General features: G+C 45.3%; 4 protein-coding genes across 5 annotated transcripts in view; 2 read left to right on the top strand and 2 right to left on the bottom strand.

Annotated features, from left to right (window-relative positions):
- Positions 1–4,108: 4,108 nt before the first annotated feature.
- On the bottom strand, positions 4,109–7,405 carry Dpep2nb (DPEP2 neighbor). Its single transcript, XM_052727964.1, has 2 exons — positions 7,339–7,405; positions 4,109–4,404 (listed from the first exon to the last, which is right to left on the bottom strand). The coding sequence occupies exons 1-2, from the start codon at positions 7,403–7,405 to the stop codon at positions 4,109–4,111; spliced, it is 363 nt and encodes a 120-aa protein (XP_052583924.1).
- Positions 7,406–10,999: 3,594 nt separating this feature from the next.
- LOC128103501 (60S ribosomal protein L32) lies at positions 11,000–11,516 on the top strand. The gene has a single exon (XM_052727961.1). The coding sequence runs from the start codon at positions 11,062–11,064 to the stop codon at positions 11,467–11,469; it is 408 nt and encodes a 135-aa protein (XP_052583921.1). The 5' UTR covers positions 11,000–11,061; the 3' UTR covers positions 11,470–11,516.
- Positions 11,517–13,244: 1,728 nt separating this feature from the next.
- On the bottom strand, positions 13,245–15,113 carry Ddx28 (DEAD-box helicase 28). The gene has a single exon (XM_052727987.1). The coding sequence runs from the start codon at positions 15,095–15,097 to the stop codon at positions 13,448–13,450; it is 1,650 nt and encodes a 549-aa protein (XP_052583947.1). The 5' UTR covers positions 15,098–15,113; the 3' UTR covers positions 13,245–13,447.
- Position 15,114: 1 nt separating this feature from the next.
- Dus2 (dihydrouridine synthase 2) overlaps positions 15,115–18,674 on the top strand; it is a 46,271-nt gene continuing 42,711 nt past the window's right edge. The window contains exons 1-2 of one of the 2 annotated variants that reach the window (XM_052727988.1): positions 15,115–15,226; positions 18,519–18,660. In XM_052727988.1, coding sequence (XP_052583948.1) covers positions 18,535–18,660 — 126 coding nt within the window. In that variant the 5' untranslated portion in view covers positions 15,115–15,226; positions 18,519–18,534. Of the gene's footprint in view, positions 15,227–18,518; positions 18,661–18,674 lie in introns of those variants that run through there. The other variant, XM_052727991.1, reaches the window with a different exon arrangement.

Raw genomic sequence — 18,674 nt, 5'->3', positions numbered from 1 at the left:
GTGCCTGTCAGCCACTCAAGATTCTGTTCTGATTCCTGGCCCCTACTGGAGCGACTCCATTTTTTGGAATCTTCTTCAGGTGGCATGAGGACTTGGAAATGTAAGAAGCACTCTTAAAAAAGGAAATGGAGCCGGGCGGTGGTGGTGCACGCCTTTAATTCCATCACTCGGGAGGCAGAGCCAGGCCGGTCTCTGTGAGTTAGAGGCCAGCCTGGGTTACTAAGTGAGTTCCAGGAAAGGCGCAAAGCTACACAGAGAAACCCTGTCTCGAAAAAAAAAAACAAAAAAAAAAGGAAATGGAGGCCGGACATGATAGCGCATGCCTTTAATCCTAGGCAAGCAGATATCTGTGAGTTCAAGGTTAGCCTGAGCTATATAATGAGTAGGCCAGATAGAGTTACAAAGTGAGCCTTATCTCAAATGAATAAATAATATTAAAATTTAGCTGGGCGGTGGTGGCGCACGCCTGTAATCCCAGCACTCGGGAGGCAGAGGCAGGCAGATCTCTGTGAGTTCAAGGCCAGCCTGGTCTACAGAGCGAGATCCAGGAAAGGCGCAAAGCTACACAGAGAAACCCTGTCTCGAAAAAAAAAACCAAAAAAAAAAAAAAAAAATTTAAAAGGGGAATGAGCAAACTCTTTGAAAAAGGAGACGGAAGTCTTGGACTACTCAGCATGGATGTACCTGTGTTTTGGGGACTACACTAGTGCCTGTTCTCTGTCATAGTGCTGTGCTCTAGGCAGTAACTCCTTGGCTGCTACAGCTAGTAGTAGGTCTCACTAGCAGGCCCACTACAGAATGTGTATTCCTCTAGGGCTGAGCTTCAGACCAGGGCACCTCTTTGCCATTCCAACTCAGACCTGGCTCCTTCTCTTTCCCCTCCCCCACCGCCACTCTCTCATGCAGCCAAGTGGCAAAAGGGAAGAGAAACTCTTAGATTTGCTGGTCTCCATTTCGCAGTTGTGGCTTTGAGGGCAGACTTCATGTTTGTTCCATTCCTAATAAGCCCCAGGAAGTTGAGGGGTATAAAGGATGCAAATAAAGGAGGTTTGAAGAGATAGCTTGGTGGTTAAGAGCATCTGCGTTTGATTGCCAGATAAAATACGCATGAAATAAAATAAAATCTCAAGAAAGAAAGAAAGAAGGGAGGAAAGAAAGAAAGAGAAAAAGCCGGGCAGTGGTGGCACATGCCCTTAATCCCAGCACTTGGGAGGCAGAGGCAGGAGGATCTCTGAGTTTGAGGCCAGCCTGGTCTACAGAGTGAGTTCCAGGACAGCAAGGACTACACAGAGAAACGCCCCCCTCAAAAAAAAGAAAAAGAAAAGAAAAGAAAAGAAGAGGACTCCAAGTGTCCCTCTCTCACTCTCCATCTTATTTTCTGAGACAGGGTCTCTCACTGAACCTAAAGCTCACCATTGCAGCTCCCCTGACTGGCCAGCCTGCCCCAGGCCTTTTCCTGCCTCCGCCCTGCCCTCCCCAGTGCTGGGATTACAGGCTGATGCGTCTTACTTTTTACCTGTGTACTGGGGATCTGAACTCGGGTCCACATGCTTACACTTTACCAACTTAGCCAGTTCTCCCGCCTCTGCTACAGATTGTTTTTTAAATTTTTATTACATTTATTTACTTATTTCTCTGTGTGTGTACATGTGTGGAGGTCAGAGGAGAACTGGCAGGGGCTGGTTCTCTCCTTTCATCCTGTGTGTCTCAAATCAAACTCAGGGTGTCAAACTTGGCAGCAAGCACCTTGACATGCTGAGCTGTCTTGCTGGCCCTATTTTGTTTCAAAAGGTTTTTATTTATTTTTATTGTTTTGTGTGTCTGAATATTTTTCTTGCATGTATATGTGTCTACCACAAGCATGCCTGGTGCCCTCAGAGGTCAGAAGAGGGCATTGGATCCCCTGTGACTAGAGTTACAGATGCTTGTGAGCCACCATGAGGGTGCTGAGAATCTAACCCTGATCCTCTGGAAGAGCAACAAGTGCTATTAACATCTGAGCCATCTCTCAGCCATGGCCTTGTTTTAAAGCAAACCATAGGGCTGGGATCTAGCTCAGTAGTAGAAGGCTTGCCTAGAATGTGTAAAGCCCTAAGTTTGAGCAACAGCACTGGGAATAAGAATAAAAAATAAGTAAAGCAAATCTCAGACATGTATTTCATTCATATGTAAGCATTTATCTCAGAAGGCTAGAACTCTTAAAAAAACAAATCACTATAAAGGCATCTTTAAAATCTCAAAGTACAGTTTCTGAGATTAATTTTTTGTATGTGTGTATGTGTGTGTATTTGGCACACACGGCACAAATGTGGAAGTCAGAGGACACCCTGTGGGTATCAGTTCTCTTCTCCACCATGTGTGATCTGGTGATCAGACTCAGGCTTGGTGACAGGTGCCTTTGCCTGCTGAACAGTCTGCCATCCCTATTTTTATTTATTTATTTATTTATTTTGAGACAGAGTGTCACTCTGCAGTCCAGGCTTGCATGAAACTTAAATGTATGGCCCAGGTGACTCTCAGACTCACAGTAATTCCCTTGCCTCAGTCTCCCAAGTGCTGAGCTTACAGGTGTGTGTCACCATGCCAGACTTCAAGAAACATCTTTATTGTCCCAAACTATCATGTTCAAATCTTCATGATTGCTGACTTTCTATAATTATTTGAGTTTTAGTGTAAAAAATGATATAACATATTGAATGTGGTTGTCATGGTTTAGTTTGTAGTTCTAAAGAGAATTAATTATTTGGAATTGACTTATTGAAAAAAAATTGTTTTGTCCTTGGCGTTTTCCATGTTTTTGAGTTTGCTGATTATGTTCTACCGTATCTGGTGTGTTCCTCTGCTCCTTGTTTCTACTAGAAAGTGGAATATTGGGAAAGCTTTTTTTTTTTTAAACTTATTTATTTAGAGACGTGGAACTCTGTATCACCCATCATGTCCTTCAGCTTGCAGTGTAAACAATGCTTCTCCCTCAGCCTTCTGACTAGCTAGGGCTTCAGGCATGTACCAATGTGGCCAGTTACAGGAAGGGATAACTGTCTTTGTTTTGAGACAGAGTCTTACTATGTAGACTAGGCTGGCCTAGAACTCACAGAGACCTGCCTTCTTCTGCCTCTTAAGTGCTGGGATTAAAGACATGTGCCACTACACCTGGACTATAGGAAGCTCTTAAAACTGTGTTTTCAGGCCTTCACCTCTAAAACTTTTGCTGATTTGGTATTGGTGGTTAAATCTCTCCTTCTCAAGAGTAGGAGTCAGAAAGAAGGTGTACCTAGGTATCCTTGGTAGGCACAGGACTTTAGAAACCAGTTTCTCTGTGAAGGATTTTACTTTAGGGGAGCAGGAAGGCTTGAGGTTTGGTCTTGGACTTTAAGTCAATCGCTGTCACAGAAAATCACTCTATTGAACAGGAGGACCTTCCTAGTGCCATAAGGATCTGGAAATAAAGAAAAGTGTCTGTCTCTGCAGGAGGAGGGGAGGTTTGCTGGACTTCGTCCACAGTGTTCTCACTCCAGCCAGCAGGTCTCCCTGGGGCTCCTCAGCTGCCTCCTGAAACTTAGGCAGGAGCCTCCTTGGTCAGCCACTGCTTTTGCTTCTAGTTTTAGGAAGTGCAGCCGCTCCTGGCTTGTGCTGCTGCTGGCTGCTGGCAGGATTCAGAGCAGAGGTCTACTCCTAGAGACAGCCCCAGCTTGGGCCCTCTGTATCCTCTCTCTGCACTTGTCCCTCAACTCACAGCAGACTCTTCCTTTTTCCTGCCCAAGAAGAGACTCTAGAAGACTGAGGGAGGGTGGGCTGTTCAGAGCAGCTGCTCCTCTCTCTGAGGCTTCTTGCTCATGGCTAGTTGGCATGCAAGTGGGTTCCTGACTGGAGAGGGCACGGGCAGAAAGAACAGCTACGGTCCTGTCTACATCGGTGGTCAGTGGAGGTCATCACTGAAGAGGGCTCAGCCCTCTGAGGGTTCCTGACTGGAGAGGTCACAGGCAGAAAGAACAGCTACGGTCCTCTCTACATCGGTGGTCAGTGGAGGTCATCACTGAAGAGGGCTCAGCCCTCTGAGGCAGCTAACGGCTTGTCCTCTGGGCAGCAGAGAAGCTCAAGCAGCATGCTTCTATGGGGATACCCCTTTGCCACCATGGTTCATTTTCAGGCGAGGAATTTTGGCACTAGGACACCCTAGATCTTGGTCTGACTCTTCCTGAACTCTCTGTCTCTTGAGAGCCCGCCTGGGTGCTGGCTTCTCTTCCTCAGCCTTTGCAGGGGTGGCCAGCGGAGCATCCCCATAGACACGGTAGCCTCCAATCAGGCAGTATGTCTCTCCATGCCAGGCCATCTGGGCTTGTGCATGCTCTTTGTAGAGGACATGGTAGTATCCCGGGGAAGGAGGAGCTGTGGGAGGCACGGGTGCTGCAGAGAAAACCAGAACTCGTCAGTCACTTCTGCTCTGTGCTCTGTGCTGCAGAGCCCTTCCTCTCTCGTCCCTCTCTGGTTCTGGCTGAAGCCCTCCTATCTGCTTGGCATCCCAGACACAGCTCTGCCTGTCACTGCTATGGGTGCCCTTGAAGGGTGCTTCTGTAAAAGCCCTTGGCTTCTGGGGAGCCAGTGGCAGCTGTGGGAGGCCAGCATGTGTGGCCCATCTCCATAAAGAATGGCGGAACCTCAAGCTAGCTGCAGTTGAACCCCCGTGTTTCTCCTCCCGCAAATGAGAGGGACTTCTAAAGGTCTGCTGTTTCTGAGCTTTAAATGAGTATGTTTGGAAAAACGGTGTAAGATGAATTCGTTAAGAACTCTTCCCACCCTGGTTGGCAGCTCCTCTTGGGATCCCTTCATTCAAATCACACTCAACTGTAGCCCTGTTTTAGCTAGATGTTGGCATGGTTTTTTTTTTTCTTTTTGAGACATTTTCTTAACATAATGAAAGCTCTAGCTGCAGCTGGCCTTGAACTAACTCTGTGTGTGTGTGTGTGTGTGTGTGTGTGTGTGTGTGTGTGTGTGCACTGTATGCCCACCTGTATGTGTATGTGCAGGCTCAGAGGCCAGAAGTTTGTACCCTGTTTTCTTTCCTGTCACTCTTTATTTCTTTGAGGCAGTCTTTCCTTGAACCTGGAACTTCCTTCCCCCCAACCCTAAGCTGGAAATCAGCAAGGCCTATACCCCACAAACTTTCATTTCTTATACCCTACACACCTGCACTACAGCTATGCATGAGACCATACCCAGCTTGTTGCCTGTGATCCAAACTCAGGTCCTCACAAACGTGCGACAAGCATTCTTAACCACCACGCCATCTCCCCATGCCCCCACCCCCTTCCTGAGACAGTTGTTAATGTCCAGATTAGTCTGCAACTCTTGGGCTCAAGCCATCTTCCTGCCTTAGTCTCCCAAGTCGCTGGGTCTGCCAAGCTCTGGGTCTGGTCTGTCAATGGCACCATTCCTGATTTCATGCTGTACTACTGAGCTATAGTAGTAAAACTACATGGTATTAGCAAAAAACAGACAGGTTGATCAATGGAATGGAATCAAAGACCCAAACATAAATATACACACCTATGGACATCTGATTTTTTTTTATAAAGAAGCCAGAAATATACAATAGAAAGAAGAAAGCATCTCCAAAAAAAATGGTGCTTGTCTAACTGGATGTTGTCCTGTAGAAGAATGCAAATAGATCTATCTCTGTCACCCTGCACAAAACTCAAGTCCACATGGATCAAAGACCCCAACATAAAACCAGATACATTGAACCTGATAGAAGAGAAAGTGGGGAAGAGCCTCAAAGCCATTGGCACAGGAGACAAATTCCTGAACAGAACACTGGTAGCACATTCACTAAGATCTCAATTAATAAAAGGGACCTTGAAAATTGAAAAGCTTCTGTAAGGCAAAGGACACAGTCAATAGGACAAAATGGCAGCCTACAGAATGGGAAAAGATTTTCTCCAACTCCACATCTGTAAGAGGGCTAATATCCAAAATATTTAAAGAACTCAAGAAACTAGACATCAACAAACTGAATAATCCAATTAAAAATAGGGTACAGATCTAAACAGAGAATTCTTAACAGAGAAATCTCAAGTGGCTGAGAAACATTTAAAGAGATGTTCAAAATCCTTATGCATTAGGGAAATGTAAATCAAAACAACTCTGAGATTCCACCTTATACCCGTCAGAATGTCGAAGATAATAAGCACAAGTGACAGCTCATGCTGGTGAGCATGTGGAACAAGAGGAACACTCTTTTGTTCCTGGTGGGCATGCAAACTCGTACAGCCACTTTGGAAATGTGGCAGTTTCTTAGAAAATTGGGAATTGATCTATCTCAAGACCCAGTTATCCCACTCTTGGGGCATATACGTCACTCTATCATACCACAAGGACACTTGCTCAACTATGTTCATAGCAGCTTTATTCATAATAGCCAGAAACTGGAAACAATGTAGATATCCCTTGACTAAAGAATGGATAAAGAAAATGTGGTATATTTACACAATGGAGTATTGCTCAGCTGTTAAAAAAATGACATGAAATTGAAGGCAAATGGACGCAACTAGGAAACATCATCTGAGTGAAGTAACCCAAGCCCAGAAAGACAAACATGGTATGTACTCACCTGTAAGTGGATATTAGGTGTAAAGTAAAGGGTAATCATACTACAATCCACAGACCCAGAGAGACTAAGTAACAAGAAGGGCTCAATGAGGAATGCATGAATCTTAATACACGGGGAGGTGCTCTGTCTTACTGCAACTTGATATGCCATGTTTGGTTGATACTCATGGGAGACCTGCCCTGTCCTAAACAGAAACAGAAGAGTGGGGTGGGTGGGAACAGAGGGGTGGGGGTGGGAGGGAGGGACTGGAAGGAAAGGAGGGTAGGGCAACTGTGGCTTGGATGTAAAATAAATAAATCAAGAAAACAAACAAAAAGTAAGAATTTGAAGGTACTAGACATGCCTTTAATTCCAGCACTCAGAGGCGGAGGCAGGCAGATTTCTGAGTTCAAGACCAGTTTGGTCTACATGGTGAGTTCCAGGACAGCCAGAAGCAGAGCCATAGTGAGACACTGTCTTAAAAAAGGGGGAAGAGGTCATTTTATAGCTCAAAGGGAAAGCTAAACTGATGAAGATTAGGAGCTTTCTAAATAAACAGTTGCCTAGAGATGACCTGTTATTTGTCCTCAATATTGAGCAATCCTAGTTGGTCTGAGTCAGTGTTAGACCTTTTTTTAACTCATGGCTAGAGAAATTCTGAGGGGTGACAGACAAGCCTAAGAGAAATATAGTCCCCAGTGAAGTTACATGTATACCAAAGGCTCTTGTGCAGATGCCTGGTCTAGATTTACCTGAATAACAGCCTTCACAGGGGATAGAGGACAAGTTAGAGTTAATATAGAAGATTCGATCAGTCATTCTCAGACAGCCAGATTTGTGTCTAGTACAGAAACAATAGGAATGTTTTCCTAAAGGGTCCAAGTTTCCATAGTTACATTGCCATGGGAATGAAGGTTGTGATGTCATCACTGCCTGCTGTGGTCACATATGGAAACTTTTCCTTGAGGGATGGTCTTCCAGGCCTGGATGTTTTAAGGAGAGCAGGGCAAAGGCAGAGAGGAACCCTGGATAGGGTTCTTCCCCACGACCTGCGTATGCAGTCACTCCCTGTGGAGCACTTCCGGGTGGTTACAGCCCCAGTAGCTACTGGAGGGTACGAGAAGCACAAATCCTGAGATCGGTCAGAGTGAAGATTAACCTTAGATAGCAAAATTGTACTTCCCTGCCTCTAAGTGATAGAGAGGCAGAGTTTGGGTAGATTGGAGAGCCAGAGAGGGTGGGTGTGGTGGTGCACACCTTTGGTGCACTCAGAGTCAAAGGCAGGCAGATCTTTTGAGTTTGAGACCAGCCAAGGCAACATAGCGAGACCCTGTCTAAAAAATGAATAAATAAATAAATAAACAAACAAACAAATAAATAAAATCTGGACAGGTGTAAAAGACATACTAGTTAGCAAAAATAAAAGGCAAGGGCTGGAGAGATTGCTTAGCAGACAAGAACACCGACTGTTCCTCTAGGACCTAGGTTTAATTCCCAGCATCCACATGGTGACTAACAACAGTCTGTAACTGCAGTTACAAGGGGATCCAACAACCTCTGGCCTTCAAGGGCACTATATGATTGTTGTTCTCAAACACACATGCAGGCAAAGCATCCATAAGCATAAAATACAAATCTAACTGCCCCCCTGTGGTGGTACTGTGTTCCCCAAAATATTGTGCACCCTAATAAACTTATCTGGGGTCAGAGACAGAACAGCCACTAGATACAAAGGCTAGAAAATGGTGGCACCTTTAATCCTAGCATTCCAGAGGCAGAAATCCATCTGGGATCTCTGTGAGTTCAAGGTCACATTGGAAACAGCCAGGCCTGGTGACACACGCCTTTAATCCTAGGGAGTGATGGTAGAAGGCAGAAAGGTATATAAGGCGTGAGGACCAGGAACTAGAAGCATTTGGCCTGGTTAAGCATTTGGCTGGTTAAGCTTTCAGGCTTCTAGCAGCAGATCAGCTGAGACCCATTCTGGATGAGGACTCAGAGGCTTCCAGTCTGAGGAAACAAGACCAGCTGAGGATCCGGCAAGGTGAGGTAGCTGTGGCTTGTTCTGGTTCTCTGATCTTCCAGTTCACCCCAATACCTGGCTCAGGTTTGATTTCATTAATAAGAACATTTAAGATTCCTGCTACACCCCCCTCTCACACACACAAAACCAGGCAGACAGGCTTCTATTGACCTTGTTTTGTCCGAAGAATACATTCATAGAACCTTTGTCTTTTTACAATGGAGGTCTCAAGAAAATCTAAGGAGCCGCTGTGTATGTAGAGCTGCTTTCAGAGTGCTCACCTCGCCTGCAGGAGCCCTTGGCGCCATCCTCAGCACCACATAATCCAGAATGTGTACTCTTGTAGTTTCTGCTCTTGGGAGTGGATGCTGAGTGATCAGAAGTTAAAGGTCATCGAGAATAATTTCCTCTCAGGGGCTGGAGAGATGGCTGAGCCATTAAGAGCCTTCAGCAGTCTTGAATTCAATTCCCAGCAACCACATGGTGGGGCATGGCCATTTATAAGGAGATCTGCTGCCCTCTTCTGGCATGCAGGTATACGTCCAGATAGAGAGCTCAGACATAACATAAATCTTTTTTTTTTTTTTTTCAGTTTGGAAATAGGATTTATTATTCAATTTCTCTTGTTTTCATTATGCTTCAAAGAAACTATGTTTACAATCTGAAAAGAAGACAATATTTTACTGATGTAATGTTTCACCTAATCTTATTTGAGCATCAATGAGACAACTATGTTGGAAATATCTGTGTTGTGCAAGGCTGTAACCTCATCTTGATCACCATATGAAGTTGGACAAAAGTAGACCCCCACAAAGTTGTCTTCTTGTCTCCACATATCTGTCATGGCCTAAAACCCATAGTCACATTACACAAACACACAACAGATTAAAAAAAAATAAATAAATCTCATGGCATTACATTATCTGGCATTTCTGGATAATTCCTTTAGAAGGCAATACTTCTGAGTTCGAGGCTAGCCTGGGCTACCAAGTGAGTCCCAGGAAAGGCGCAAAGCTACACAGAGAAACCCTGTCTCGGAAAAAAAAAAAAAAAGAAGGCAATACTTCAAGATATTATGTGAAATGGATAACTGACATGATGCATGGAACTACAAATGATATATAAATATCCATAGTACATCAGTTATACAGTTGATTGCCGATTTGCTATTTCATTACATTTCTTCTAGAAAGATGAAAAATTGTTTTTGGATACACACATGAGGTATTTAATGTTTCTTATATTCTCTTCTATTAAGCATTTTAACATTAACATTCTTAATATGTGTTGACAAAACAGCAAATGTTGGGAGCACATCATACACCCTTAGACTTGTACTCAGGAGACTGACACATGAGGATCATGAGTTCAAATGTATCTTTGACTAATTACTAACATCCAAGCCAAGCTGGATGACAAACAACATTTCAAGGGAATTTGTGAAAATATTATAGAAAATAAAACCAGGAACAAAAACCCACCACCCTTACACAGACACACTAACTTGGAAAGTATGATCACACATCTATAAGGAGATCTGCTGCCCTCTTCTGGCATGCAGGTGTACATGCAGATAGAGCACTCAGACATAAAATAAATCTTTAAAAAATTATTAAAAAAAGAATAGTTTCCTCTCAATAAATAAATCTATTCAATTTTTAAAAAAGAATGAAGCAGGCATGGGCTCCAATACATGTAGTAGTAATAATAGAAGGGTGAGGTAGGAAGAAGAGTATGAGTTCAAGGGTAGCCTGGATTATACATAAGACCCTTTCCAAACTACTAAAAATACAAGTCACATATGCCACCACACCCAGCTTTAATCCCAGCATTTGTGAGACAGAGGCAGGAAGAGCTCTCTGAGTTTGAGACCAGTCTGGTCTACAGAGCAAGTTTCATGCCAGCAGTGAGACCCTGTCTCAAAAAAATAACAAAACAAAAGCCAAAACAAACAAACATAGGCTCTCTCTATCCCTGCCAAACTCACATAATGAAATCTACAGGCGTGGGGGCTGGAGAGGTGGCTCAGCAGTTAAGAGCACTGGCTGCTCTTCCAGAGGTCCTTAGTTCAATTCCCAGCAACTACATGGTGGCTCACAACTATCTGTAATGAGATCTGGTGCCTTCTTCTGGACTGCAGGGACACCCGTAGGCAGAACACTGTATACATAATAAACAAATAAATCTTTAAAAAAAAGGGCCGGGCGGTGGTGGCGCACACCTTTAATCCCAGCACTCTGGAGGCAGAGCCAGGTGAATCTTTGTGAATTCAAGTCCAGCCTGGTCTACAAAGTGAGATCCAGGACAGGGTCCAAAGCTACACGGAGAAACCCTGTCTCAAAAAAAAAAAAAAAAAATCTTAAAAAAAAAATCTACAGCCCTTGCGCGCCCCCGCCCCTTCCTTCTTCCTCGGCGCTGCCTGCGAGGTGGCTGCCATCTCTTTAGCGGCATCATGGCTGCCCTCCGGCCTCTGGTGAAGCCCAAGATCGTCAAAAAGAGGACCAAGAAGTTCATCCGGCACCAGTCAGACCGATATGTCAAAATTAAGCGAAACTGGCGGAAACCCAGAGGTATCGATAACAGGGTGCGGAGAAGATTCAAAGGCCAGATCCTCATGCCTAACATTGGTTACGGGAGCAACAAGAAAACCAAGCACATGCTGCCTAGCGGCTTCCGGAAGTTTCTGGTCCACAATGTCAAGGAGCTGGAAGTGCTGCTGATGTGCAACAAATCTTACTGTGCTGAGATTGCTCACAACGTTTCCTCCAAGAACCGAAAAGCCATCGTGGAAAGAGCAGCACAGCTGGCCATCAGAGTCACCAACCCCAACGCCAGGCTTCGCAGCGAAGAAAACGAGTAGATGGCTTGCCTCTGTGCTTTATTTGTGTTTAAATAAAACCACAAAAACTGCAAAAAAAAAAAAACAAAACAAAAAAAAAAAAAAAAAACCAAAACTACAGGTGTATCCAAGGCCATACAAATACTGTATTTGTGTTTAGACAAATTCCTTTTCACATTTGCTTTTTGTTTGTATGTCTCTGTGTAGACCCATTTGTCACAGATTAGTGTTAAGGTCAGAGGACAACTTGAGGTAGTTATCTCCTTCCACCATGTGGGTTGTTAGACTTGATGTCAGGTGCCATAATCATTTAATCAGTTCATTGACCCAGTTTCGGTATTTTTTCTTCGGCAACACTATGGCTTCATATTATTCATTCTTGGATTCCAGATTTATAGCTTACAGAAACATGATGCCAAGCTCATCATATTTATAAGTGTTGTAGGTCATTATATTTAAAGTTGTCACCCACTGGGAGAAGGTTAAGGTGCTGCAAGGGAGAACAGTTGCCAGTGATATTAGTGAGATTGGCAGAATATTTTTGTAGAAATAGTATTTAGTAGAAAACAGACTCATGACACAGTGATATAATACAAATGGACAATCTTTTCACCTCCCTTTTCAAACCGAACAAACAATAGTGTTTGAGATGCAGCTTAGCTCAGTGGTAGAACACTTGACCAACAAGCTCGAGGTCCTGGGTTAAACAGCCAGTAGAGCAAACAACCATGACAAGAAGAAACAACAACAAAAAACCCAAACAATGCTTGGCTAGAGGGCTCAGTAGGTAAGAGTGCATACTTGCAGAGGACCAGAGTTTGGTTTCTAGCACCTTCATAGGAACATTCATGATTGAACGTAACTCCAGCTCTAGGGATCTCACTCACTCTTCTAACCTCTGGAAGTGCCTGCTTCATGTGCCCATACCTACACACAGACACACAGAAATAATTCAAAATTAAATAAACCTTAACAAAACAAAACAAAGCAACCCAATCCAAGCCAACAAAATCCTACATATGATGGAGTGTGAATCCTCAAGATCTACCGAGTTCTGTTCTGATGGTGGTTACTGTTAGGCAAGTCCACACCAAACCATTATTAGTTAGGTGTAGAGGCACAAGTCTCTACTCCTGGCATTAATCAGCCAGGTTAAGATCATTAGTGATCCAGGTGTGTTGGGACATGCCTTTAGTTCTAGTGCTCAGGAGGCAGCAACATGCAGATCTTTGTGAGTTGGAGGCCAGCCTGGTCTATGCAGTAAGTTCCAGGACAGCCAGGCCTACATAAAGATACTGGTTTTTTGTTTGTTTGTGTTTGGTTTTGGTTGTTGTTGTTTTTTGGAGACAAGGTTTCTCTGTATAGCGCTGGCTGTCCTGGAACTTGCTCTCTAGACCAGGGTAGCCTCAAACTCAGAGATCTTTCTGTATCTGCCTTCCAAGTGCTGGGACTAAAAGCATGTGCCACCACCGCCCAGGTAAGAGACCCTGTCTTAAAAAACCATTGGGGAAAAAAAACGGGAAGAAGAAAAGGATCACTAGAGACCAACTTGAGTTCAAGTCAATTGTGGGCTACATAGTGCCAACCTGTTTCAAAATACACAAATCATTTCTTGTCAGAAATCATGACATGCGGTCCATTAAGATAGCTAGGAGGATAAAGACACTTGTCAAGCAAGTCTGGTGATCTCAGTTAGATCCCTGGAACACACAAAGGTGGAAAGAGAGGACTGATTACACACAGTTGTCTTCTGACTTCCACACACATATACAGGAAAATAAAATCATGATATCATATAAAGTCAAAATTCACTTTATTATTATTTTTTAATATGTTAGTCTCCAGTTCTGGCCAGTAGCTTATTTTTCAAATCTCCAAACAGTTCACCATGTTTTCAGAGAGGCAAGGGGTGGTGTGGTGATCCAATGTTACCCACTGACAAGTGTGTTCAACCCCAGGAAGATCCCTGATCGAGCATCTGATTCAAGCCAGCCAACAATTAGGCTTGTTGAGGCAAAGGGTCTTTCACTGAAGTTGCTAGTCCTGGAAGGCTTCTCCTTCGACGGGCTGCCAGCTCAATTTTCTGAACCAGGCTCACATCCCAGGGATGGGTCACAAAACTGATGATGGTCCCTGGCACTTCACTGCCCACACGACCCACCCTTCCTGCTCTGTGGATGTAATCCTGCAGAGTAGGGGGGAAATCATAATTGACAACCAGTTCCACGTGAATGCTGTCTAGACCTCGTGAGGCTATGTCTGTGCAGACAAGTATGTCTTGGGAGCCCTTTTGGAAACTCTGGAAGATACCCGCCCTCATGGAGGCTGGCATTTGCCCTTGCAGCCTTAGGTGTTGGATTTTGTGGTCATCTAGAATATATCCCAGCCAGTTCACAGTGCTGGAGCTGTTGCAGAACACCAGGACGGTTCCCGAGGGTTTTGTCTTATTCACTTTGTCATGCTGTTTGAGGATCTGAACCAGTTCTGTTACCTTCTCTGCTCCCTTTAGTCTCATAAAGGTCTGTCTGACATGGGGCATGATGCAGTGGAGCTTGGAGCTGGTGACGGTGGTTAGACAGTCTGGGCTGGCGACTTTACTCAGCAACTGGTTTACGCCTTCTGGAAACGTGGCTCCCACCATCACTAACTGAGCTTTGGGATTAAAGGGGTCTTCTAACTCAGCGGGACTTTCTGCTATAAAACTCTTTCCCAAGATGTAGGCCACAAGTTCCAGGAAGCTTTCATCCAGCAATGTGTCTGCTTCATCTAACACCATGAAGGAAAGATGCTGTAAGCTGATCAGTTGACTTTTCAGGGCCTTCCACAGAGCCCCTGGGGTGGCCACAAGTACATCCGCTGACGACAGTTTACACAGCTGCAGTTTGAGCTTACCCATGCCGAGGCCTCCTCCAAGCTCTATCACCTGCAGGCCCAAGTACCTACCCAATGACTGGGCCACAGCCTGCACCTGTTGGGCTAATTCTCGGGAAGGTACCAGAACCAAGCCCCGGGGAGCCGCGGAACTGCGAGAGTCCAGGTCTGGCCTGCTCAGGAGACGTTGAAATAGGGGCAGTAGGTAGCTGAGAGTCTTGCCACTACCGGTTTCGGCAGCGCAAAGAATGTGGCGTCCGCGAAGCAGCGGGGGGATGGTTTTCGACTGCACTGAGGTTGGCCGAACGACTTCGGGTGCAGCCTCCTGAAGCGCGAGCAGCACTCGGGGCTCCAGACCCAGGTCCACGAAACTGCGACGGGACGAGAGGTTCGTCAGGGCGGGCGCCTCTTGCTGCACTCGCTCTATGGAAAAATGATCCTGGCGCGATCGCCGATGCTTCCAGCCACGCGAAGCCAGTGGCGCGCACTCCCAACGCCCCAGCGTGAGGCGCGCGGGCTGGTTCAACTCCGGCCGCCGCGCCGAGACCAGCAGGGGGCCAGGTCGCACGAGCACCGGTCGTGGGCCACTCCCACGATCGCTCTGTCGCTGTTGCTGCCGTCGCTGCAGAGCCCGCGGAATGCGCACCACTGGCAAAGGCTCGTCGGAACCGCGCACCGCTATGTTCCGTCGGGGCTCCAGAAGGGATCGAACTGCTGGTGACAACAGCCGCGTTGGCCGGGCTAAAGCCATAGTTCCCTTGATGCCGAAGAGGCGCATGCTAGTGACGTCAAGCACGCGACCGTGGTCTTGAGTACGGTGGCTGGCGCGGCTCAGTGTGGCGTGTGGCGTGAGGCGCTGCAGCACCCTAGGAAGGAGGGAGGATCCTTACAGTTCAGTGGCTGCGAGGTCTGTAGGTTACCGTCGGGCACGGCGACGTGCAGATTGGGGTCATCTTTGGGCAAGGGTGTTCGGTGGAGACAGGAGTGGGGGTCGGCAATAGGAGGAGGCCGTGGGGCCCTGGCTCAAGGCATCAGGAGTGAGGATGGCCTCTGTCAATTGGGTGCCTAATTTCTGAGATTTTTATTTGTGGTCATGGTCCCCTGTCAAGCGTCCCATAAAACTCCAAGGGTGCGGAGTGCGGCGATGGTTGCATAGATAGGCGCTCTGCTCAAAGCCTGGGTGATACAAGTGTAGTAAAGAGTCTGAATGAATGGTGGGCCTGGGGACTGAAGCAAAGGTGGGGAGGCTGGATCTAGGCTCAACCCTGTTCTCTAGTTGAGACTCCGGAGTGCATGCTGGTGGCCTGCAGCTTATTTCGTCTCTGAAGTAGGAGATAAGGTCTCAAACGTTGTCCCTTCCTTTCCAGGCCAGCTTCCCCTCCATCCCTTGTCACCCCTTCCAGCTCTCAGAGTGGACTCACTACCCTTGATATCCATTGACTTCTCAGGCAGATTCTGAGTTGCCCGAATACAATTAGTAAGAAGGGTGCCGTTACCCTTATGGAGTGATCAAGCTTATCTCACATAGCAGACTACTTGACTTGAATTTAGTGCTTCAGGTTATTTAAAAAGTTTTTTTTTTTTTTTAATTTCGTACTTCTTGAACACATCTGGGAAAAAAATGGGTGTCAGATATTTTATGTAGTGAGATGTGCCTGGAGTGGGAGATAAGGCCAATGTTTGTGGATTGATTACCTGGGAGGTTCCTAACATCTGGAGAAAGTGTTTTAATTTCATTAACTAGAGCTGGCCCTTCATATTTATAGGTGGATATCTGTGGATTTTTCCCACGAAAATATTCATGAAAAAAATTGTGTCTGTACTAAACATGTACATACATTTTCCTTTAATGTTACTCCCTAACAATATAGTATAACAACTATTTACATTGTGTTTGTATTGTATTAGTCATTATAAATAATTTACAAATGATTTAAAACATATGGGAGAGGCTTGGGATATAGCTTAGTGATACCATGCTTGCCTACTGTCTTTTATGAAGTCCTAATTTCAATCCCCGCCAAGAACAAAAGTGTATAGATGGGTATGTGGGAATTTTATATAAGGGGCTTGATTGAGCATCAACAGATTTTAGTACTTTAGAACTCTGAGGCTCTTAGAACCAGTCTCTGATAGCTACCTATTGATGACAGTACCATTAAAAAAAATCAACATTTAGTTGGGCATGGTGGCACATGCCTTTAATCCCAGCACTTGAGATTAAAGTCTCTGACTTGGAGGCCAGCCTGGTCTAAAGAGCATGTTCAGGTCAACCTGGACTATAATAGTGAGACCCCATCTTTTTTTTTTTTTAAAGTAGGACAGTAGGACATGGGTTTTTATTTTATTTTGTTTTTCTTCTTTATGGCCATGGGGTGGGAGCTGGGGCCCTGTGCATGCGTACTAAGCAAGGGCCTTACTAGTACCCTACAGTCCCTGTGTTTGATTCTCTCCCCACATCCCTCCTTTTCTCTCTTTATGTAGCCTGGCAGCCCCAGCCCCGATCTTCTCTTTGTTCCTATTGCCTCCCTCTTCACCATAGCTCTAGTATGTGACTACTTTCTCCTGACTCACTGAGTCCCTGTCATCTCTCACGTTGACTACTGAATTGCCTTTGACTTTATCTCCCTGCAGTCCTGCCTGCTGAAAGTCCTTTCTTGACCCTTTCCCCCAATTTTCTATTAATACAACAGTCACTGTGGTCCTGTGAAAACAGGAGTGAGCACCTGCTACCTCTCCTCCTAGAACCCTTTACGAGGTCACCTTTGAAGAGCCAACAAAGTCTTGAGAAGGTCCCACCTACTAGGTTCCTACTTGGCTGATCCAAATCTTCGTTTAAATCTTATCTTTTTAATGACACATACCTCAGCTTCTCTATTTAAAACTGATTCTAATGCTTTCAGTCTTTCTTTGTCTGCTTGATTTTGGTTTTTCGAGACAGGGTTTCTCTGTGTAGTGTTGGTTCCTGTCCTGGATCTCTGTGGACCAGCTTGGCCTCGAACTCACAGAGATCCACTTGTCGCTGCCTCCTAAGTGCTGGGATTAAAGGCGTGCGCTACTGCTGCCTGGCTCTGTGTCTGCTTTTTAAAATTTTTTTCCCAGGACATTATATAATGGTTTATTTATTTATATATTTACTAATTTTTTTGCTAGTACTCCCCTACTGGACTGAACACTCTGCCAGGCAGGAGTCCTATTAGTCCTGCTAGTCTATTTTGTTCTCTGAGACTATGACAGTTTTGTTCCCAAGAGACTATGGCAGTGACTGGCACTTAATGAATAGTTGTTAGATGAATGGCTGAGCATGAATCAGAGATAAGTGTTAGAAGTATGGAGGATGCCTGCCCTGGATGATAGAAGGGATTTTTTCCCCCACTATGTTTCTTTTTTTTTCTTTTCTTTTTTTCCCCTCCTCCCCACCCCCACCTGGTCTTTCAAGATGGGGTTTCTCTGTGTAGTTTTGGTGCCTGTCCTGTATCTTGCTCTGTAGACCAGGCTGGCCTCGAACTCGCAGAGATCCACCTGGCTCTGCCTCCCAAGTGCTAGGATTAAAGGCATGCGCCACCACCACCCGGCTCTTTTTTTTTTTTTTTTTTAAGTTATTTTTGTTTTTTATGTATATAAGCGTTTTTGCCTGCATGTGTGTCTTTGTAGTACATGTGTGCTTGGTGCCTGTGAAGGTCAGAAGAGGGTGTCAGAACCCCTGAAGCTGGAGTTACCGAAGGTTATATGCTGCCCTGTAGATCCGGGGAATCAAACTCAGGTTCTCTGCAAGAGCAGCACATGCTCCTAACCACTGAGATTTCCCTCCAGTTCTATATATTTTTTTTAATTTAAAAATCATTTTTAGCCAGGCGGTGGTGGCACATGCCTTTAATCTCAGCACTCGAGAGGCAGAGGCAGGCGGATCTCGGTGAGTTCGAGGTCAGCCTGGTCTACAGAGTGAGATCCAGGACAGGCTCCAAAACTACACAGAGAAACCCTGTCTCGAAAAAACCAAAACAAAAAAAAATATTTTTAATTGTGTGTGTGGTGGGCATGACCTAGGTCAGAGGACTTTCAGGAGTCAGTTCTCTCCTTCCACTGTGGGTTCCAGGGATCAAACTCAGGTAGTCAGTCTTATAGCAAGTGCTGTTACCCACTGAACCATTTCACCAGCCCACCACTCTGTTTCTAACCTATGTTTTCCCTTTCTTCAGGCATAGCAGAGGAGGAATGATTGTGAATAGCCTCTCCCTGTGCTACCACAATAAACTCATCTTAGCCCCTATGGTTCGGGTGGGGACTCTACCAATGCGACTCCTAGCCCTGGATTATGGAGCAGACATTGTTTACTGTGAGGTAAGGTATTCCTG

This window comes from Peromyscus californicus, unplaced genomic scaffold (assembly GCF_007827085.1).
Source record: "Peromyscus californicus insignis strain IS unplaced genomic scaffold, ASM782708v3 Scaffold_8__1_contigs__length_139910024, whole genome shotgun sequence".
Lineage (NCBI taxonomy): Eukaryota > Metazoa > Chordata > Mammalia > Rodentia > Cricetidae > Peromyscus > Peromyscus californicus.
This window is presented reverse-complemented; position numbering and strand designations above follow the sequence as displayed.